The 24,620-nt window shown below is 34.9% G+C and overlaps 1 protein-coding gene across 2 annotated transcripts in view; it reads left to right on the top strand.

Annotated features, from left to right (window-relative positions):
- LOC136037316 (protein timeless-like) overlaps positions 1 to 24,620 on the top strand; it is a 174,962-nt gene that overhangs the window by 135,917 nt on the left and 14,425 nt on the right. For both annotated transcript variants that reach the window (XM_065719986.1, XM_065719985.1), the window contains exons 14-18: positions 5,753 to 5,852; positions 7,557 to 7,749; positions 11,994 to 12,224; positions 13,975 to 14,110; positions 19,450 to 19,549. In XM_065719986.1, coding sequence (XP_065576058.1) covers positions 5,753 to 5,852; positions 7,557 to 7,749; positions 11,994 to 12,224; positions 13,975 to 14,110; positions 19,450 to 19,549 — 760 coding nt within the window. The remainder of the gene's footprint in view (positions 1 to 5,752; positions 5,853 to 7,556; positions 7,750 to 11,993; positions 12,225 to 13,974; positions 14,111 to 19,449; positions 19,550 to 24,620) is intronic.

The raw sequence follows: 24,620 nt of genomic DNA, 5'->3' as shown, positions 1-24,620 counted from the left end.
GGGTTTAGCTGTATATATAAAAAGTGGATTTAGTCTACAGACTTAGGTTGAAGTTAACGCCTAATTATGAAATGAATTTTTAGTCTATGATTCTTGATTAAAGTAATGCAAATAATAAGTTTGTGGTTGTAATAATCTATAGATCACCTTCAGGTAATGTTGAGGAGTATATCGAATTGATTGCTGAATTATTGGGGAACTTGAAGTTCAAGAGTGCCATATTTTATTTGTGGGTGGTTTTAATATTGATTTAAATGCTGGTTGATAGAAATAGTAAGGTAAGACATTTTGTTAACACAATGTTAAGTCTTTTTCTTGTAATTAAGATATGCACACGAGTGACTGAAGCTTTGGAGTCTATAATTGCTAATATTTTTGTAAATATTAATTATTTGTGCCCTACTGTAGTTATTAATAGTGTATTTGACCATTTTGGGGTTGCAATATCTGTACCTGGAATAATTGGTCCTAAGCCCAATAATAAAAGTGTGTCAAAGATGCCTATTTTAGATGGAAATATGTTTTTGAAGTTTAATCGGAAGCTTGAAAATGCAGATTTTGATATTCTTCCGGATAGTACAGGTATAATACCAAACTTGGTGAATGGTATGGAAAAATAAAATTACTATTTCATGAGTGTTCGGAGTTTAAAAAGACAAAGCAAAGATATAATTTGCCAATTAAACCTTGGATTACAAAAGGATTACTAGCCTCAATGGGAAAACGGCAAGCAATATATAAAAGGCATGTGGCTAAAAGGTTCAGCGTCTGATAAAAACATTATGAAGAATTTAATAGAAAGTTAAAAAGTCTTTTAAAAAAAGCAAAAATGGATTACTATCCAAAGAAATTTAAAGATTATGAAGGAAGCCCGGCTAAAGCTTGTCAACTGCTTAAGTTGGTAATAAGCCCAAATAGTGAACCAATAATACCTAGTAATCCGCCGTGGGAGTAGGATAGTGGTTTGGCTAATAACTTGTGTACCCATTTTTCAGAAGTAGGGATAAAAATATCGACATATGTGGAGTGCATAAATGGTAGTGATGGTGCATACCAGAATTTTCTTCCTGAAGTAAGTGATACAACCATTTATCTTCAACCAGTGAGATCCCGTGAACTTTAGGATACTTTGAAAAGTGTGGAAAAAACCGTCAGCTGGAATGGACTTTATAAACTTTCAAATTTACCTTACCTTAGTTCCTCCAGAGCCATCGGTGGTGCATATGGCGTCGACAAAGCCTCTCCATTCGTCTCGCATTGGTGCTGCAGCGATGACGTCTTCCCATTTAGGTATTAGAGAGGTGCCGGTCGTCCTCAGATCTTGGTCATATGTTCGTCTCAATGTATTTTTGGGGCGGCCTCTCTTTCTTCTACCGTCTGGATTCCATTCATAGGTTGTTCGAGGTGGCTATCTTCCATACGAAGAACGTGTCCCAGGTATGTCCACCGCCTTCTTTTCAGCAACTTAATGACTGGAGGCTGGCCTGTTTTTCTGCGTATTTCTGCATTTGTAATTTTTTGTTGCCAGCTTGTATTCAACATTCTTCTAAGACTCATATTTTCAGATGCAAGGAATGCAAAAGAAAACTTTTGAAAGTTTTCAAAAACTTTCAAATAGTTTAAAAAATTTACCCGATTATATCTGGTCATCTGTTGTGCCTCTCCAATCAATGTTTTGAATTTGGAGTGTATCCTAGTTCCTTGAAAAGTGCTTTGGTATTCCCCTGTATAAAGAAGATAGGTAATAAAGAAGATAGAGATGGAGGTGATAAAGAAGATATGAACAACTACCGTACGATTTGTCTACTTCCAGTGATTTTTCGTATTTTCAAGAAATTGATTCATAGACGACTGATGGATTATTTTCAAAAAGGATGCTTTTTCACTCTAGTCAATCTGGTTGTAGAAAAAATATGTCTACAGAGCATGCTTTATTATTTTTGACTACATTTGTTAACGATTGCCTAGATTCGGGTTTAAAGGTGGCTTCAATTTTTCAAGATATTACGAAGGCTTTTTACTATGTTGATTATGAGATTTTATTGGCTAAGCTTGAAAAATGAAACTTCTTAAGCCGAACTAGCCAGACATGACAACAAACAACATATAGAGATAAAACTCAACAAAAAAAAGAGACTGTGGCCAGTAGAGGGAAAATCGATGAAAGACTAAAATAACACGGATATTTCACCAGTATCTAAACTAGGTTTCCTCAGCACAAGATAAAAAGAAAGAACACTAAACTAAAAACAAATAAAACCACCACCAATAATAATAAATACAGTTGTCACTACTAATCCACGTAGGGAAAAGAAGCTATTAGAGTTACTTCAATGAGAACATCAAAGCAACTGTTTGTTGAGTTGCTTTGATGTTGTCATTGAAGTAATTCTAACAGCTTCGTTTCCCTACGTGGATCAGTAGCGACAATTTTGTTTATTATTATTGGTGGTGGTTTTATTTGTTATTAGTTTATATTTTTTTTTCTTTTTATTTTGTGCTGAGGACGCCTAGTTTAGATACAGGCGAAAATTCCGCGTTATTTTAGTCTTTCATCGATTTTCTCGCTACTAACCACAGTCTCGTTTGAGCTTTTTTTTTAGTTTTATCTCTCTTTGTTGTTTGTTAAGCTTAAAAATGCTGGAATTTATTTTAAAAGCCTCAAATTGATAGCTTCATTTCTTAAAGGTAAGACGCAAAGAGTACGACTGGGCACAGTCCCGTCAGAAGGGATAGTGGTAAAGTATCGTGTGCCACAAGGATCTGTATTGGGTCCCCTATTATTTCTTGTATACCTTAATGATCTAAATGGAGGTTCAAATAGCTGTCAACGCCCAAGTATAATGATGTGAAAATACTTCCAAGTTTTACTGATGACATTCGGTTTACAATGGATGTGAAAATAGAAGCGGATTTGATAAATGGCTTGAAACAAGGAATGGTGATAATCGAGAGGTGGTTGCGAGTGAACAAAATGCTTGTTAATCAGATGAAAACAATTTTCATGCCATATGGCAGAAGTGCAAATTCAAAGAAGTTCACTTCTTTGAATTCACTTCTTTGAAGTTTCACTTCTTTGAAGTTCACTTCTGCCATATGGCAGAAGTTCAAATAGCTGTCAACGCCCAAGTATAATGATGTGAAAATACTTCCAAGTTTTACTGATGAAATTCGGTTTACAATGGATGTGAAAATAGAAGCGGATTTGATAAATGGCTTGAAACAAGGAATGGTGATAATCGAGAAGTGGTTGCGAGTGAACAAAATGCTTGGTAATCAGATGAAAACAATTTTCATGCCATATGGCAGAAGTGCAAATTCAAAGAAGTTCACTTCTTTGAATTCACCTCTTTGAAGTTTCACTTCTTTGAAGTTCACTTCTGCCATATGGCAGAAGTTCAAATAGCTGACAACGCCCAAGTATAATAATGTGAAAATACTTCCAAGTTTTACTGATGAAATTCGGTTTACAATGGCTGTGAAAATAGAAGCGGATTTGATAAATGGCTTGAAACAAGGAATGGTGATAATCGAGAGGTGGTTGCGATTGAACAAAATGCTTGTTAATCAGATGAAAACAATTTTCATGCCATATGGCAGAAGTGCAAATTACTATCCAGGGAATGAAGAAATAGTTAGAAAATGGACGTATAAAACCGACAAGTATTGTAAAATATCTTGGTGTCAGGGTAGATGAATACCAAGATGAATACCATGGTATACCATGGTAAATACCATACATGATGAATACCATGGTAGATGAATACCAAGTTTTAAAGCTCATATTGCATTCATAAGTACTAAATTAGCCAAAAATGTTGGAACTCTGCTGAAGCTGAAAAATTTTTCCCCAAAAAGGTTATTAGAATGTTGTATTTTGCTCTTGTTCATCCATGTTTGTTTTACTGAGTTAGAGTTTGGTCATCGACGTTCACTAGCCATTTATATCCGCTCCTTGTGTTACAAAATAAAGCTGTATTAGTTTTGAACAATTTGTCCCAGAATTTGTTGAGATCAAGGTATTACCGATTAAAAATAGTACCACTTTTTGGTTTGGTTAAATTTTCTGTCAATTTTTTCATATATACATTTTTTTTAAATTTGTTATCGGCATGTTTTTCGGAATTTTATAATGAAATGGAACATAGTTTTGAAACTAGAAATGTTGAATTTGTTAGAACGCCGGTTACAATTACTACCAGATCTAAATCCTATTAGGTATGCTGGTCCTGAAGTCTGGAACATGATTCCGGCGGAAGTTTGGGAGTGAGTATATGGTTGTGAGTGTTAAAAGAGAAATTAATTCGTATGTTGATTGAGGTGAGTGTCGGAATGTGAAGGGAAGCAGGATGAACCATTGAGTATAAGTGTAGGACTCCTCGAAGTTCCCTGAAAAAATCGTTGTAATGTTGATTAGGTTTTTAGTTAGGGTGGGGGAGAGAAGGGGTAATCAGAGTTTTTTTTCGAGGAACTGTATTAGTGTATTAGTAGTTGAAGTGTCCCTTTTTTGGGTCGTGTAAAAAACGTCAATATGCGTCGGGACCTATTTTGATATTGATAGTCTTATTAGCAGTTTTGTTAGTATTATACGGAGATCTCTATGCTGTGTTTTTTATGACCCATTTGTTAATTAAAAAAAATGGCAACTAGAATAATATTTCAGGTCTTTGGCTCCTGGGCAAAGGGCCACTAAACTTTTTCTGAACAGGTTTAAACTTAGAGCCAAAAGTTTCTGGAATAAGTCAACCAAGGTTGTATATAGGGGGAAGGGGGGGGGGGGGGGGGTTAGGAGGTTTGACCCCCCCCCCCCAAAAAAAAAGTATGACTCGTAAAGCCATAATAAAAATAGATATAAACAAATTTTTTATATGTTTCTGAAGTTTTTTGTGTACCTCCCGCACCCTGAAAAATAATCTTGTTATAAAACACCCCCGAAAAAAAAATCCTGGATACGGCTGTGAATTCAACCATAATTTACTAAGAAAAAAGTTATACAATACTCATGATTTACAAAAAATGTTGTAAAAATATATTTCTTCCTGAAAGTTGCTTTGGAAAACCCTAGATAGGCGTTTCCAAATTGCCCCCCCCCCAAAAAAAAAGTATGACTTCTAAAGCCGCAATAAAAATAGATATAAACAAATTTTTTATATGTTTCTGAAGTTTTTTGTGTACCTCCCGCACCCTGAAAAATAATCTTGTTATAAAACACCCCCGAAAAAAAAATCCTGGATACGGCTGTGAATTCAACCATAATTTACTAAGAAAAAAGTTATACAATACTCATGATTTACAAAAAATGTTGTAAAAATATATTTCTTCCTGAAAGTTGCTTTGGAAAACCATAGATAGGCGTTTCTTGATCGGCTTTAAAGGTACGTGCTATACAGGGCCAAGTGAAACGGGACAAAGACGAGTTATTTTGAGAATAATTGGGCCTTGCTGACTCTTAACGTTAGAAACGAGTCTTTTCTGTGTCTCTTGTATAGCCTACAACCCTGCTATGGTCAAATGTCCCTTGTTATGGTCACCTGTTATGGTCAAATGTCACTTATTATGGTCACCTGTTATGGTCAAATGTTACAGAGAAAAATTGGGTCTTGTTGACTCTTAACGTTAGAAACGAGTTTAGTTTTTTCTGTGTCTCTTGTATAGCCTGCAACCCTGTTACGGTCAAATGTCACTTGTTTTGGAATTATGCTTTGATTCAAGCGATCAAAGCTATATACATATATTATGTTTGTTTTTTTAGTCTGTTACTGCGTTGCGTGAATTTCTACAAGCTTTGAACTCGTACTCGAACTTGCCGTTTCAAAACATTCATGATCGATCTAGAATTGGTGAGCTCGAAGGTACGTACCGAGGAACATTCGTGCAAGATTTGACAGGTTGATAATATCGACTTTATTATTTAATTTTCTTTGTTTGTATTTTATTGTGTCTTTTTGACACATTGTGTTTATGTCTATGTTTTTTTTGAAACTTCCATCTTTTTAATATATTCTATATTTTTTTTAAAGTAATCTAACTAAAACGCGATACACTAAATCAGTTCGTGAAGTCTGTGAAACAATTAGGTATCCCCTTCGGTTCATCCTTGATCGAAACACAGTAGTTCTGATCAATCCTTATACTTCCCACAAACACTAATTATGAAAATTTGGGATGCCTGCCACCTCCTTAGGCTTAAAATTTTCGGGCGTTGAAGAGATAGACAATTTCTAGGAATTTTAGAATAAAAAAAGGTAATCCCAAGACCTGATTATTGCATGAAATGGACCATGCAATGTTTCCTTCATGACAGGATTTTTTTTGTTACCAGTTGAGGCCCTCTACTGCCTGGATAAGTAATGGTAAGGCAAGGTAAAGGATGCAACACTAATCTCTAGTCCGTACCGACGGTGCTGCTCTCTTTTAAATGGCCCTTCGACCAGTTGCGACTTTCCTCTCATTTTTGAATACGCTAATAAAATATTTTACTGTTATACCGGGCTGAAGAGAGAGGCCCGAATATTTTGAGCACGTGTTAAACCGTGTAGAAAATGATATAAAAATGAATAGAAGAACTTCGACTATTTGACAGAAGATGATTTAATTTGCAAGGTGTTTAAGACGTTACTAAAAAGATTAAAAAGAATAAATAATAAAGCCTCGGGCACTGATAGCGTGGATTTAAATATGATAGCGTAAATGGGATTTAAATCTAGTAGATGATTCGTAAAATATAGATATAAATTTGGTAGATGATTAAAATTTTTGAAATTGTTGTAGTCTTAAGAAAACCATAGGGTTTCACCAGTGCAGGTGGGGACTAGTATCTTGATTAATACCAGTTTCTATCATGTTGTAGAGCTATTGACGACTGACATTAACAACTATTATGATCTGATTGTAAGCACTTTCCCAAAATGCGTTACTTAATGCTGTATATCCAGTATCCTCTTTTTGCTTCTCGTTCCGAGTGTTTTTGAGCGTGACCCAGGTTAAAAAGGAAGAATGCTCAATTTTAAAATTACTGTCACTATTTTATAGTATTTTTCCAGGATGAAAACCTTTCGCAAAAAGCAATTGATCTTAACATCAAAATGATCGCATCATTAATTGATCACAACAAAACATTACTTGATTACAAGTTAGGTTGACTCATATCTATCAATATTGTACCCCTTGATGCATATAAAAAAATATCGTTTCCTGTTTTCATCTTACGAAAGTTTAATAAATGTATAAATCTACTGATTGAAGTAAGTAAATTGATGGTAAGCCAGGCAGTCATAAGATTAGTGTTGCGTCGTACACTAAACAAAAAATTAATGTAGAAAGCGTGGTAAGGTTTTATTGCTGCACATTAAGCAACCACAAACTACTGTGTTATATTTTTAGCTTGTTACCAAAGTTCATTCCATTACATGAGTATCTTTTATAGGTTTTCTACCTGAGCTCTCAGACCTTAGAAATCTGCTTCTTCTTCTTCGCTTCTTTCTTCTTCTTCTTCTTCTTTTGTTATATTTTGTTTGTTGAAAAAGTTCATTCCATTTCGAGAATATCCTTTATAGGTTTGCTACCTGAGCTCTCAGACCTTAGAAATCTGCTCCTTCTTCTGATTAGACATTACAATCCCGGCGTTCAAAGCAAAAGATACCTCCGAGACGTTATATTGACCAATCAATTCCTTTTGAAGTCCTTGGACCATTATGCCTCAGAGTCAAGATCTTGTGGGAAGTTCAATCTAACTAATCACTTGAGCTTGTAAGTATTTACCTTAAAGTTGATTTGAATTCCATTGTATTGCTTCTAGATTAACTAGATTAATATGTATATATATATATATATATATATATATATATATATATATATATATATATATATATATGTATATATATATATATATATATATATATATATATATATATATATATATATATATATATATATATATATATATATATATATATATATATATATATATATCTGTTTGTTTTTAACAGGATTGTTGCCGAGAATTTTAAATGCAAAAGTTTTCAAAGATCTGGTTTCTCGATTTAGATTTTAATTTTGTTCGGAAAATGTCATGTCAGAATCCGTTTGGATACGTCTTCGACTTGTTGATACGTATGAAGCCTTCGTTAAGGGCTGGACGCAGTGCTTGTTGAAAACGACTGTATCTAGTCAGGACGGACATGCCAACTTTTGAATCAGGAATAATTAAAAGCTGTTTCGTATTGTCATTCCATAAATGAAGCTAATTAAACTAATTGATACGATTTATGATTGGTCAACTAAAAATAATCCACCAATCAGAGCCAAGTGTATATTCTTATTTCTGCCAATATTAACTACTCATTGCCAAGACCAACTACCTGAGGCCAAAGTATCTATGGACGCTGCTCCTCTAGCCAATATCTTCAATGTTTCACTTTTAATCCCCCTCCCTTGGAGGCCTTTCTACTGAACTGCCCCCCCCCCGATTCGAAGAAGACCTGCTGTTCATCCGTTCCTGGATGGATGGCCAAAAAGCATGATATTCGGCAATTTATAAATTTTTGTCTGTAGAACCTGGCTGGGGCTATAAGGCCTGCTATGTAAACTAAAAATATTCTACATCTCTATCTAAATCAGATGCCTTCCACCTTTCCCAGATGCGATTCTAGGGTAGGGACAGAGGACTCGCCCCGGGAGCCGAAATTTAAAAGGCGCAAGATTTAAAGTAAATAATCTAATGGCTATAATCCTTTTGTAATTTTGAAAAAACAAAAAAATAGTGTAGAACAGCGGTTGCCATTCTTTAGAAGTTCATGGACCACTAAATTTATCTTTTTTGTTTTTTGGGGGCCACTAATCTGGATTTGGAAAAAAGGGGTGTAAATACATCCATACATGATAATCTAGTAAAACTATATGGCTGTAATAAAACTATGACTACGTTTGTTATCTAGCATATGAAAATGAAGTTCTTTTTGAAAATAGTGATTTATTGTAATATTTTTGTTGTTGTTTATTACAAAAGCACGTAAATATAACTAATGCCTGATGTTAACAACATAAGCTACTATAGAGTATAGAGTATACTATAGAGTACATAGAGTATAGAGAAAAATGTAGTTTTTCGTAAATGATTGATTATATTTTAAGAAAAAATAGTTACAGAACGCACTAGATGTAACAATTTCATTGAAAATGAGCCATTAAACAGAGCCATTGAGCCATAATCTCTACCATGTTACAGTGCAAAGCTTTCTGGGGAGGAATAGAAACAAAAAAAAAATGTTGTATACGTAGAATATCGTAGTTCAAGCAACTTATCTGGCTTTCAAAGCCAGTAGATATTCCTCGTTATTCAGGTCAAGGGATGGTAAGTTTCCTATATAGGGGTTCGAGACAAGGCGGGAGTCAATGGTGTACTTCTTGTTTTGATCTCCGTTTTTCAGGGGTTATGTGCTATTACATTTCTTAGTATTGGACATGATTCCCTCCTACTAGTTTGTTAGCTACAGCTGCAACCCGGATATGTCTAGTTCATTCAATAGGGAAAGAATATCTACCAGATATGCCAGCTTGGCTACTCACTCACTATGAAACAAGAGTCCTTGAAATTTCTTGATTATATTGCTACTCATAATCTAGTTTCTTTACCCAAGACAAACATTATTTTGCTCCTCAATATCTATCTTACCTCAGCGTGAATAAGAAGGCAAGTATGCTAGGAACCTATTTCTATGCTGAGCATTCCAAACTTCAGAGAATTCATTTCATATAATAATTCATTCATTCATTTCATCAGAGAATATGTCTAATTTCATTTCAAGTTTTTATAATACTGGACAATACTTTATTTAGTTCTGGGTACATTTGTTGTCACAAGCTGCTCACAATGTTGCTGATCACAATGTAGCTGATCACATCTCTTGGTGACTAACATTTTTACTCACAACTCCTGGACAATGTCCAGTCATGTTTGCAGCACCATCTGTACAAATACCAATAAATAATTTCTTAGATCACATTGCTTTTCTATTTACGAAAAAATTAAGCAAAGAGAAAACGGATTTTAATTTCGACAAAGCAGTGAGCAAAAAATAAAATATGAAGACAAAACTACATTTTAACTAAAAAAATAAAAATATAAAAATTTAAATATAAAATATTTATTTTTTATTTTATTATTATTTCTTTTAAGTGTAGTTTTGTCTTTTTATTTTATTTTTGTTCACTGCTTGTCGAAATTAAAACCCTTACAAAAACATTTACAAATACAAATCTATTTTTTTCACTCAATTTCGCGCTTCATTAAATACCTATCAAGTGCTTTAAAAAATTGAAAGCAAATTGTTCTGTTCAGTATGTTTAGTGAGCAAAGAAGTTTCTTTTGTAATTTTCTTTGAAACTCAACCCGTACAAAACAAAGGAGAAGTGCTTTGTAATTGATGTTTGTACATTCATCAAGTTGAATTGAATAAAATGGTGCATTTTTTTTTACCATTTTTATAACCTGATTTTCAATATTTTCAGCCATATCTTCAATTCTGCACTTAACAGCGTAGACATAGGAAGTAGCTTCAGTCTTTAAATAGCCTGTTTTTCCAAAACAGTTTCAAATGCTTGTAATATGCAGTGTATGATTCAGTCTTCTCCTACCTTATGGCTTTTTATTCTTTGCAATTCGGAGTAGTACAAGTAGAAAGCCATTAATAGAGATTTATCTTCAACAACCGTGTTCTTTAAGGCCCTTATTTGCTTTTTAATACCTTCATATGCTCTTTGAAAATATTCAAGTAATGTGTCAACTAAGTCTGGGCGTTTTAATTACAAGGAAATTTTAAGTTTTGATAGTTTCTTGGCAGTGTTAAATGCATCATGATGTATATCACAGCTTAGATATACAATACAGTTATGAAGACTCCATTTATTTTTGGGGCACAGTGCGCGGTAGCGATACTAGCGGCTGGAGACAGGAAACTGGTAGCACAGCTTAGATACCAATATTGGTATCTAAGCTGTGTATGCAACAAAACAAAATTGCGTTCTCGCCTATTGTGTTGTAGTACGATCTACGCGTCGGAGCTTGGGCAGGGAGGAGGCACCAAGTTTAGAACTCTATACCCAAAGCTTCTCAGGGGCAAGATAGGAGTTTTCATAACTGTATATTGGTATCTAAGCTGTGATCCTGGCGTAGATGTATGGTGATTCAAGCATGTACAGCAGCAGAAATCGTTAAATGTGTCAACAAAACCTTCATGTCATCTTTTTTTTCTTTTTTTAGCTCTTTCAGTTGCAAAAAGCTATATAATAATAAATGTAACTGTAAAATTTTTGGTCTATGATAAGTTTCCTTTTTTGTTTATTATGTTCATGAAATATAAAAAAAAGTTCGTTATTTAATAATGGTACCTTGTCTTTGTGGATCACCTATACATTTTCATAGACCATCTGTGGTCTATGGACCGCAGGCTGTTGACTGCGGACGTAGATGACAGAGTTAATAAATTATAAATAATTAATAAATTAAAACTAAACTAAGAATCAATGAAATAAAAATAATAACAAATATTTTAAATAAGTATTTAAATTGTAATAATTAATAGTAATGAAACAATTTAATTAATAATAAATTTAAAAATAATTGAAATACATTATTAATTTATTGAAAATAGCTTTGTTGATAAATAAAAATCTGTTAAAATTTTGCCTAATTTTTTTTTTGAAAAACACGGGTTAGTCTAATCAATATTTTGCCCCGGATGTAAGAAACTCCACTGAGCTTTCTTTCATTATAACCTTAAAGTGTGGGATCGGGCTAATTTTTCATGCAGTCTATTGTTTGAATGTACAGTCAGTTAAATGAGTTACTAAAACAATCCTTAAACAGTTCCTCTGGAAATCATCTAACATGTCTTGCTTAATCTTTTGTTGTTCAAACGTTTCAGAGTCACGTTTGACCGCTGCCATTACCATATTTCTGTGAATATCTGTTTTTGCACCCCATTTCTTTGTAGATTTTGCACCCCATCTGTTTTGCATCAGTACGGCCTATGTTTGGAAGAATATTCAACTAATGAAACAGCTGTAAACAACTCCATATTGACCTTGTTCCATCACGTGGCTGGGGATTTGGACTGTCCCGAACTATTGTTTGACCCGATCATTTTAAAAACTTTTGTAAGACTTTTTGAAGATGGCTTTGATCTGGAAGAGGAATGGACTGATCTTGTTGAGTATGTTACAAGGTGAGAATATAATATTATTCTGGTTAATTTTGGCCTTATTCTTATTATGGCCAAGGAATGAACTGATTTTGTTGATTATGTAACAAAGTAAGAATATGATTTCGTTCTGGCCGATTTCTTCTTAATCAAATCTACTTTGTGAAGAGGGCAGGGGTCTCTCCGTAACGACTAGTGTTTTACAAAATTTGTCCAAAAGATGACAGTAAAATCTAAAATATTCCTTATCGCAATAGCTCATTTTGCTATATGACTTATATGACCGACCTGACGTACATGGTCTAACTGGCCTATTTGGCCTGTAGTAGCCTATTTTGCTTCAAATCTTTTTTTTATCATAAAAAGCGTGCAAGATTTAAGTAATTGTTTTTATAGAAATTTTAAATTTGACTTTTTTGGAAAAGAAATTTTGCCCCAGCTATAGAATAAGAAAGTGCAAAGGAACTTGAAGAACGAAATTAGAAAGAAGAAAAATGAAAACGAATCTTAAAGCATTTCAAACCTAAAACATTTTAATCTTAAAATCTGGAAAGATTGAAAATTTGAAAGGCCAAGGTAAATTTAATTTGAAAAAGAAAATGATAAGGAAAGTAAAGTTGAAACGAAAAGGGTTGCGTTTTGGGTTTATTCTGATACTCATCCCTCAATTTACATGTAAAATTCACGAATTCAAATTATCAAATTAACAAGACGCAGGCCTAATCGGGTTGAGTACAAAGATTTCTTGAATTAAAAGTTGCGACATGTATGAATGAAAAAATCTTCTCCCCTAGTTAGACTAAATAGAATTTTTTTAAAGAAGATTTTAACATAAAAAGCTGAACTTATTCGTATATGAGGGGGGGGGGGGTACCTCCTCCACAATACCTCGCTGTTCACGTTAGAATTTGTTTAATACTTTAAAAAAGCTTCTTATTCTAGTCAAACGGCCTTTGTGTGTCAGGAGCCGTTCTTAAAGAATTGAAACAGAAAGTTAAACGTTAGCGTAAAGAGTGAGGTATTGATGAGGAAATACCTTATATACTGAATAATTTCTATCCGTTTTTATTTGTAATTTTGATCCTTAATTTCTGTTGAAAAAAATTCTGTTTTATTTCTAATTGTTTTCTAATATTGCTGGAAAACCCGCCTTCCCCCATGGAAAATCCCCGTGTCACACTAAGTTCCTCCTTAAGCCGTAAGTTTTCATTTTTATTTTGATCTTTTGTCAAATCATGCCCTGGAACGTCTAATAACTTTTTATCTATTTTTAGATTAGTTTCATTTTATTTTTAATAACAACATATATATAACCTATAAAAATATATGCTGAATGTATATATGGTTTTATTGATACAGGACATTTCTCCGCTGTGTAAATGCAGGGAGCCTAAAAAGTACACTTGCTCTTTCGTGTCAAAACCGCTCCAACAGATCAGGTTCACAGCAGTCAGATATCTCTGCTTGTGCAGGGAACTCCCACCCCCTTGGAAATGTATACCCAATTCCCTGACTTACACAAAAGAAACCTTTGTGTAATTTTTGTAGAATTCGTTTTTTAAAACTAAGATACATCCCCGTTTCACACTAAGCTCCTCCTTAAGCCGTAAGTTTTCGTTTATATTTTGATATTTGGTCAAATCATGCCCAGTAACATCTAATAATTTTTTATCTATTTTTAAATTAGTTTTGTTTTATTTTTAATAGCAATGTACTTATATCTAACGTAAAAAATATATGCTGAACGTATGTATACTTTTATTGATTTTTACAGGACATTTCTCCGCTGTGTAAATGCAGGGAGCCTAAAAAGTACACCAGCACATTCGTGTCAAAACCGCTCCAACGGATCGGGCTCACAGCAGTCAGACCCTTCTAATGCTAGCTGTTGTTCAGCTAAGAGAACACAGGTACTATTTCTTCTTATTTTTCTTTTCGTCATACTGGTTTAAACCATCAAAAAAAATTAAAGTCAATAAAAATTAAATCATCAATAAAATTAAAGACTAAAGGCTGGGGGTGTCTTTTTATAAACTCTGATAGTTTTTATTGATTTTTGATGTTTCTAAGTAGAACAATATTGGAAAAGCATTACAAAAAAAAACACAATAACTAGAATAAATCTTGATAAATGGTAGGATTTATACTGAGAAATCAGTATTTTAGTTGGATCTAGGTTTTTTTTCCGGGGGGAAGGGGGGTACACCCAATTTTTCTACAAAACAGAACGCAGGTGATGTTCCTTCTTGGAAGGTACTTATTTATTGGTTCAAATAAATCGGCTTGTGGTGTCTTTATGATAAGTTTTTGATATTTTTGTTTTTAATTTTTGATATTTCAGAGAAGAAATATCGGAAAAATTGTTACGAAAGAAAACACAGGTGCTAGAAAAACTCCTAATAAATGGTTATATTTTTAAATCGGAGACATCAAAATAATGGTTAGATCTTTTTTTAGGGGGGGGGCAAATTTTCTTTTTTTTGTGGCACTTGGTATTAACCAAGTGACATATAACGATCGCAAATTCTGTCGGTCTGTCTGTCGGTCCCGGTTTTGCTACTTTAGGCACTTCCAGGTAAGCTAGGACGATGAAATTTGGCAGGCGTATCAGGGACCGGACCAGATTAAATTAGAAATTGTCGTTTTCGCGATTTGACAATCTGGCTAGGGAGTGGGGGGTCGGTTAATTCAGAAAAAATAGAAAGAATCAAGTATTTTTTAGCTTACGAACGGGTGATGGGATCTTAATGAAATCTGATGTTTGGAAGGATATCGTGTCTCAGAGCTCTTACTTTAAATCTCGACCAGATCCGGTGACATTGAGGGGGAGTTGGGGGGGGGGGGCTAAAATCATGGAAAACGCTTAGAATGGAGGGATCGGGATGAAACTTGTTGGGAAAAATAAGCATAAGTCCTAGATACGTGATTGAATAACCGGAATAGATCTGCTATGTTTGGGGGAATTGGGGGGGGGGGGGTAATTCTGAAAATTAGAAAAAATGAGGTATTTTTAACCTACAAAGGAGTGATCGGATCATAATGAAATTTGAAGTTTGGAAGAATATCGTGTCTCAGAGCTCTTATTTTAAATCCCGACTGGATCCGGTGACATTGGGGGAATTGAGGGGGGGGACCTGAAATCTCGGAAAACGCTTAGAGTTGAAGGATCGGGATGAAACTTCGTGGGAAAAATAAGCACAAGTCCTAGATACATGATTGACATAACCGGAACCCATCCTCTCTCTTTGGGGAAGTAGGGGGGAGGGTTAATTCTGAAAAATTAGAAAAAAATTAGGTATTTTTAACTTACGAAGGAGTGATCGAATCTTAATGAAATTTGATTTTGGGAAGGATATCATGTCTCAGAGCCGGTGACAATGGGGGGAGTTGTGAGGGGGGACCTAAAATCTTGGAAAACGCTTAGAGTGGGATGAAACTTGGTGGTAAAAATAATCTTAAGTCTTAGATACGTAATTGAAATAACCGGAACGGATCCACTCTCTTTGGGGGAGGAGGGTTAAATCTGAAAAATTAAAAAAAATGAGGTATTTTTAATTTTCGAAAGAGTGATCGGATCTTAATGAAATTTAATGTTTAGAAGGATATCGTGTCTCAGAGTTCTTATTTTAAATCCCGGCCGGATCCGGTGAAGGAGAAGTTGATGGGGCAGAACCTAAAATCTTGGAAAACGCTTAGAGTGGAGTGATCAGGATGAAACTTGGTGGGGAAAATAAGCACAAGTCCTAGATACGTGATTGACATAACCGGAACGCATCCTCTCTCTTTGGGGGAGTAGGGGGGAGGGTTAATTCTGAAAAATTAGAAAAAAATGAGGTATTTTTAACTTACGAAGGAGTGATCGATTCTTAATGAAATTTGATTTTTGGAAGGATATCGTGTCTCAGAGCCGGTGACAATGGGGGGAGTTGTGGGGGGACCTAAAGTCTTGGAAAACGCTTAGAGTGGAGGGATTGGGATGAAACTTGGTGGTAAAAACAATCTTAAGTCCTAGATACGTGATTGAAATAACCGGAACGGATCCGCTCTCTTTGGGGGAGTTGGGGGAGGAGGGTTAAATCTGAAAAAAATAAAAAATGAGGTATTTTTAACTTTTGAAAGAATTATAAAGAATATTTTTAACTTTCGATATCGTGTCTCACAGCTCTTATTTTAAATCCCGGCCGGATCCGGTGAAGGAGAAGTTGATGGGGCGGAACCTAAAATCTTGGAAAACGCTTAGAGTGGAGGGATCAGGATTAAACTTGGTGGGGAAAATAAGCACAAGTCCTAGATACGGGATTGACATAACCGGAATGGATCTGCTTTCTTTGGGGGAGTTGAGGGGGGGGGGGTTAATTCTAAAAAAATAGAAAAATGAGGTATTTTTGACTTACGAAAGAGTGATCGTATCTTAAGGAAATTTTATATTTAGAAGGACCTTGAAACTCAGATCTCTTATTTTAAATTCCGACCGGATCCAGCGTCATTAGGGTGCGGGGGGGGGGCGGATATCTTGGAAAACGCTTAAAGCGGAGAGGTTAGGATGAAACTTGGTGGAAAGAATAAGCACAAGTCCAAGATAGGTGACTGACATAACCGGACCGGATCCGCTCTCTTTAGTGGCGTTGGGGGGGGGGAGCAATTCTGAAAAAATAGAAAAAATGGGGTATTTGTAACTTACAAACGGGTGATCAGATCTTAATGAACTTTAATATATAGAAGGATCTTGTGCTTTAGAACTCTCATTTTTAAATCTCGACCAGATCCGATGACATTGAAGGGAGTTGGAGGGGGAAACCGGAATTTTTGGAAAACGTGAAAATCGAAGTATCTTACGAATGGATGATCGGATCTTAATGAAACTTGATATATAGAAGAATCTTATGTCTCAGGTGCTCGATTTTCAATTCAAATTGGATCCGGGGACATAGAGGGTTGGAGGAGGGAAACAGAAATCTTGGAAAGCGGAAATCTTCGAAAACCCTTAGAGCAGGAGATCGGGATGAAACTTTATGAAAGAATAAGCACAAGTTATAGATACGAGGTTGACATAATTGGTATGGATCCGTTCTCTTTCAGGGAGCCGGGGTTGTTAATTTGGAAAAATCAGAAAAAATGAGGTATTTTTAACTTAAGAACGGGTGACTGGATCTTAATGAAATTTGATATTTAGCAGGAACTCATGTTTCAGAGCTCTTATTTCAAATCCCGACCGGATCTTTTGACATTGAGGGGAGTTGGTGCGAGAAACCGTAAATCTTGGAAAACCCTCATAAATGTCGTAGATACGCAACCGGACTGGATCCGCTCTCTTTGGTGGACTTAGGTGGTAGGGTTCAGTGCCTTGGCGAGTTTGGTGCTTCTGGACGTGCTAGGACGATGAAAATTGGTAGGCGTGTCAGGGAGCTGTACAAATTGACTTGATAAAGTCGTTTTCCCAGTTTCGACCATCTGGGGGACTGAAGGGAGAGGAAAAATTAGAAAAATTGAGGTGTTTTTAACTTACGAGTGGGTGATCGGATCTTAATGAATTTTGATATTTAGAAGGAACTCGTGACTCAGAGTTCTTATTTTAGATCCCGACCGGCATCAAGCCTCTGATTTTCCTTTTAAAGCAATCTATTGATTCTTAGAATTTGCTAGAGATCACAACATATGAGCTCTTGGCTCTTCCAACCTCGTCACAAGTGCCATATGAGCTCTTATTTTTTTTTACAAAACATAGCAAGAATTTGTTTACATGTACTTTTGATGCTTCGGCTAAGAGAACACAGGTGTTATTTCTTCTTTTTGTTCTCATATCGGTTTAAATCGTTTATGCTGGTTGTTTCTTCTTGTTAACTTCTGATTTTGTCATATTGACAAATTGTATAAGCTGGTGTCTTTATTTATAAGCCCAGGTGATTTTTTTCTAATCGATTTTTGTGTTTCAGAGAAGAACAGTATTGGAAAGTCATTGCGATAAAACCCACAGGTGCTATAAAAACTTTGATAGATGGTTTCTTAGAAAAGAATTCAAAGGCCTAAAATGCTAAAAAAAAACAAACTTAGAACCTAGTTACTTTTTCTAATAGAACACATCAAAATACAAATAAGAGACGACAAGTAGCATTTAGAACCTTTAATAAGTTCTGATAATTTTTTTTTTCAACTTTTCACGGAAAAAAGATATTTGAAAATCATTAATAACTATAGGCTCTAGAAAAAAATTTCAAGAAATGAGTGATTAGAAAATTATTCGAAAAAACAAAATTTTTAAAACAAACTTGAGAACATAAATACTGTTCTTAATAGAACACACGTTAAACATACCTAAAACTGAAGAATCATAGCTAAGTGAACACAGGTTCTATTTAGTAGGCCTACGTGTAACAAGCCTTTTTTTTTATTTTGAGTTGATATTTCATTAAACAACGCTGTTTAAAAATTATTAGGAAAAGCAATAGGCACTAGGAAAAAACTCTAAAAAATGAGTGGTTGGAAAATAGTTGGAAAATGAGTGTGATTGGAAATTACCTAATAAAAAACATCGACATCTTCAGTTGATTAACTTCAATTAAACCAGTTGTTTTTATACAATAAAAACTACTAGAAGTCCTGATATAGAGTCTTGCAAAAATAACGTTTTGTTAGAAATATTTTTGATAGGAATAAATAATTTTCTAGTCAAATTTGTTGCTAGTCAAATGCACTGATATTGTGTTTATGTTCCTTTTTTTTTGCATCATGACTTCGGACTTCAACAAGATGTATAATTTACTGTCAACTCTCTTAAATTTGAACTACTTTCTGGGAGTGAATGTCAACATTTTAACAGAATTAGTTAAAGTTGTTTTGTTTTTTTTAGCAAGAAATTCTTAAGACATACCAGTTGTCCTCGTGGTAGTTATGTAACAGAAAGTAATTATAACTCTGTCTCTTTCTTATCGTAAACTTTGAAAAAGAAGAATGGGGTGAGGGATAAATTTACCAGCTTTAAGTTAAGCGTGGAATTGTGGCAGAATGTGATCTAGGGAATGTAATATCCCATTAATGGCTTGGATTGATGAGTGAAGCTGTAAAGAAATCTATGTATATTTCGAGCAAACATATAGGTCAATGAAAAGGAAACCTATGGAGCAATACAAAGATGGAGCAATGGAAAAATTGTCAAAATCTACCTGAACTAAACCAAAATGGTGTATTGGGAAAAGTGAATTTAACACTCGGTCTACTGTATTCTCCAAAATAAGTTTCGGATAATTTTCAGGTGACATCTAACCAAAAGCCGCTAGAAGAAGATAAAGAGACCGCTTCTAATTCAAGTCACATGTCTCCTGGAGAAGAAGAAACAGTTGCAGACATTCTCGGTATGATTTTCTTCAAAATTTGTTTTATTGTATTTGAGTAGACCTAACAAGTATTAGATCTCTCATTCTCGATAAAAATCTACTTGAAAGAATATAAAAAAGTATTTTTACAATATTAGGTCATTGAAACAGTGGGCTCTATAATTATAGACCAAATCTCTGAAACCCTCCCTAAATAGCGTCGAATTCCTCAAGGAGCCTTGTTAGGACCACTTTTATATGTTGTATTAAAAATTGGTAAGTTTCCCTCAAAGACGTTAATATGTTGATCACCTGCTGATTGAAGTATGATCCTCATTGTAGATCAATTTCGATTTTACCATTACAATGGGTAGTGAGACATGGGCTGTTGTATCGCTATTTGAATGGTGCAGTGGGCTTGAGCGGACGTCTTCTATCTTTTTTTGTGCAAGTAGAGTGAAGAGCATCGTTCTAAATACCCCCTCATGAACCACACCGTTCATCAAATGACTGTGGAACGTTGTATTATCTGGCATAGCCTTCATTTAAAGATGATTTGAGAAAATTGCAACCACCCTGCGTAGCGACAGACTATATGATTTGAGCTACTTTAGAAGGTCCCTATGCCAAAGATCCTTATATTCTTGAGTTTGGGTCTCAAGACCTCCGAATAATTCATTCATTTTACCAGAATTTTTGCTTAGGGTAGCCATGCTGTCTCGATAATCTAAATTTATGAGAGTTTTGCTTTTCCTATTATGTTATGTTCTGTAGAATATTATGTACATGTTCTATAGATACACATTGTATTCTATATAGAGAACATATTATGTTCCGTGCCTCAGCTTTCCTTCATGGGTAATTATTAAAACGATTATCATCATTATGTAAAACGATTAAAAAACATACTTTTTATTAAGTTCTGACCTCACACCAGATTTAACTCTAGACTCCACGCCTCTCTCCACTGCGCTATGTTATATCTAGAAAAATGTCGAATAAAGATAGCCTGTTCCAAATCCTTTTCGAGAAATTGGGCATGAAATGAAGTGGCTTTGGCATTCCAGTTTAAAAATCCACGAAGTAAGTAACCTTGATAACTTATAGTGGAATAATTATACTAAAGTCACTTAATGTGGGATGATAGTAGAATAGTGACCAACACCCTGACGAGGTAAGGTTTGGTTTAAAAGATTGGAACTTTTCCGGTAGGATAAGATGGTTTGGGGTTTCCGATTCATTGTAAGTCCCTTCCTCTGTCCCTATCTCGGAAAGGGAAATTCTGCCTGTATGGTTTCATAGTGATGTCAGGGTGGACATGCCTTCCCTTAGTAGTATAATATTTGTAGCACGAGTTTATAATGAGTCGGAGGCAATGGGTTGTAGATTACTTGTGCATGATATCGACATTTGCTGATAGAAGAGCATTTGTGACAGAGATTGGCTCAGGATTACACAAAACCTCCATTTATATCAGAGGTTCCAGGGACGCCTAAGTGTCTAGTTCTTAACTGGCTTGAGCGTTTCGTGTACACTCCAGAAGATGTGTTAGTCCCTGTCTTGCCCTGGTTTGGAACCATTGTTTTTCATGAAACCATAATAATTCCAATGATCTAAGTTTTATGAAAATTGTGATTTGAAATGCTGCAATGTTAAAAAACAACTATAGTGTTAACATTTTACTACTACTACTACTATTACTACTACTATCAATTCACCATAGCACCAAGTCGCCTAAGGCCAACACAGCTTCTCACGCTCCTCCTCCATCCCAATCTATTCAAAGCTCCCCTCTTTATACCCTCTCAGGAAGTTCCCATTTCCTTTAAATCTTTCTTTATGACATCCTCCCACCCCAGGCGAGGACAACCTGCTCTCTGTTTAGCCCTAGACGGTTGACCGAAAGTACAGTCTTCGGCAATCTGTCATCCTTCTTCTGCAGAACGTGCCCTTGCCATCTCAATTTTTCTTTCATTATAGCCCTAGAAAGTGTGATTGAACCAAATTTTTCGTACAGCCTACCGTTTGAAATACGGTCAGTCAGCCGGGTACCCAGAACAATCCGTAAGCAATTTCTCTGGAAAACATATAGTAAATCTTCATCCGCTTTTCGAAGCGCTCATGCTTCAGATCCATATTTGATCACTGTCATCACTGTACCTTCCAACATTCTAATCTTGGTTTGCAGACTTATCTTCGTATTCTTCCAAACTTTTTTTTTAACTGTGAAAAAAACACTCTGAGCCTTGGCTATTCTAGCCAACATCTATCCTAACATCTGTTATTAGTTTTCCTGTCCCTCTGTCTTTTTCTACGGAAAATCAGGAAGTAATATCAAAAACGAAAACCTAATTTCTGTTATGGCATATAATTAGCTTCAGATAGGTGAATTTCCCGTTCTCATGTCTATCTGAAGTTGCGCGGGTTTCCTTCAGTAATATCAGTATATCTATATTTCCATTTGGATATTTGGATTTTTATATAGATTAAATAAAAAAAAGTTTTTTCAAACAGTTCGTGGTAACGAACTGTATTAAGGAGCGACCCGGCTCAATAGTAACCGAAACTCTAAAAAACGGAATTCTGATACCAATAGTACAATCAAAAGAATCACATTTTAATGCTGATTTTAAATCTATAAGTTTCATCAAGTTTAGTCTTGCCACAAGACAGATCAAGGATGTTTGTTTATTTGTTTGTTTTTTTGGCATCTGAAATTGCCATGTCCATCTGAAGATATCTAGATGAAAATCTAGATATACTGAAATTACTAAAGGAAACCCATGCACCTTCAGATGGACATGCAAACGGGAAATTCAACCTATCTGAAGTTGACTATATACCAGAACAAATATTAGGTTTTCGTTTTTGATATTACTTCCTCATTTTTCATAAAAAAAAATACAAAGGGACAGGAGGACAGGAAAACTAAGAACAGATGTTAGGATATATCCCAAATATATCCCAGAACAGATATTAAGTTTGTGTTTTTGATATTGCTTCCTGATTCTCCATAAAAAAAAAGAAACTAAAGAGGGACAGGAGGACAGGAAAATTAAGAATATATATTATCATATATCCCAGATCAGATATTAGGTTAACAATTTTGATATTACTTCCTGGTTCTCCATGAAAAAAAAAAAAGAAACTAAAAAGGGACATTAGGACTACAAAACCATCTCTTTGAGAATAACTTAATCCCCCGCAGTCCATGGAGGAAGGGCTGTAAGTTGTGAACTTTATCAGTTGTTTACATACAGTATAGGTTATTGGAAGTATACAGACGTTTTCAGGGGGATTTTTCTGGTGGGAGGATCGGGAGGAGAAGGTTAAGTGGGAAGATCTTTCCATAGAGGAATTTTTCAGGGGGGATCTGAACTTTCCATGAAGAGGGCACCGTATTGAATAGCATTATTTAAAAATAATCAGAAAGTAAATAAAAAAAAGTTTTTTCAACTGAAAGTAAGGAGAGACATTAAAACTTAAGACGTACAGGAATTATTACGCATATGAGGGGGCTCACCCCACTCAATACCTCTCTCTTAACGCTAAAGTTTGAAATTTTTTTTCCAATTCCTTAAGCATGACCCCTGACTCATAAAGGGTTTAATAAGAATGAATAGCTCTTTTGAAAGCACTAAAAGAACTTTAGCGTAAACAGTTACTCTTTCCTTTCCGTTTAAAAAAAAAAAAACTTCTTTTTTTTACTTAATCAAACAGTTCGTGGTAACGAACTATAGTAAGGAGTGACCCGGCTCAATAGTAAACGGAACTAAAAAAAAACGGATTTTTGATGCTAATAGATACATCAAAAGCATCAAGTTTTTATGCTAATTTTAAATATAGAAGTTTCATCGAATTTAGTCTTTACCATCAAAAGTTACGAGCCTGAGAAAATTTGCTTTATTTTGGAAAATAGGGGGAAAACCTCCTAAAAGCTATAGAATCTAAATAAAAATTACACCATTGCATTCAGCGTATCAGAGAACCTTACTGTAGAAGTTTCAAGCTCCTATCTACAAAAATATGGAATTTCGTACTTTTTTTTTGCCAGAATACCGATCACGGGTGTGGGTTTATTTGCTTTTTTCTGTTTTTTTTTTTTGTTGTTCTTTTTTTTCAGGGGTGATCGTATCGACCCAGTGGTCCTAGAATGTCGCAAGAGGGCTCATTCTAATGGAAATTAAAAGTTTTAGTGCCCTTTTTAAGTGACCAAAAAAATTGGAGGGCACCTTTGCCCTCTCCCACTCTCATCTTTTCCCAAAATCAACGGATCAAAATTTCGAGATAGCCATTTTGTTCAGGATAGCCAAAAAACCTAATAACTATGTCTTTGGGGATGACTTACTCCCTCACAGTCCACGGGAGATGGGCCACCAGTTACAAACTTTGACCATTGTTTACGTATAGTAATGGTTATTGGGAAGTGTACAGATATTTTCAGGGGGATGTGTTTTTGGTTGAGGGGGGAGGGGTTTACGTGGGAGGATCTTTCCATGAGGAATTTCTCATGGGGGAAGAGAATTTTCATGAAGGGGGCATAGGATTTTCTAGTATTATTTAAAACAAAAAAGAATGAAAAATAAATATGAAAAAAATTTTCAACTGAAAGTAAGGAGCAAAATTAAAACTTCAAACGAACAGAAATTATTAAGCACATGAGGGATTCATCTTCTCCTAAATACCTCGCGCTTTACACTAAAGCATTTTTGTAATTTCAACTATTTATTCTACGGCCTTTGTGATTCAGGTCATACTTAAAGAATTGGGACAAAATTTAAACTTTAGTCTAAAGAGCGAGGTATTAACAAGGGGGGAAACACCCTCATATACGTAATAAAAATATACGAATATAGAAGTTCGTTTCGTAAGTTAATTCGTAAGTTACTTGTATTTTTTACTAATAAAAACGTTCGTAAAAAATTAAAAGTTCTAGTTGCCTTTTTAAGTAACCAAAAGATGGGAGGGCAACTAGGCCTCCTTCCCCACCTCTTTTTTCTCAAAATCATCCGATCAAAACCAAGAGAAAGCCATTTAGCCCAAAAAAAATTATTATGCAAATTCATTTTAATTATTCATGTACGGAGAGCCAAAATCAAAATATGCATTA

The sequence above is a fragment of the Artemia franciscana genome, chromosome 16, assembly GCF_032884065.1.
Source record: "Artemia franciscana chromosome 16, ASM3288406v1, whole genome shotgun sequence".
NCBI lineage: Eukaryota > Metazoa > Arthropoda > Branchiopoda > Anostraca > Artemiidae > Artemia > Artemia franciscana.
The sequence above is the reverse complement of the archived record's forward strand: the minus strand, read 5'-3'. Positions and strand labels throughout refer to the sequence as shown.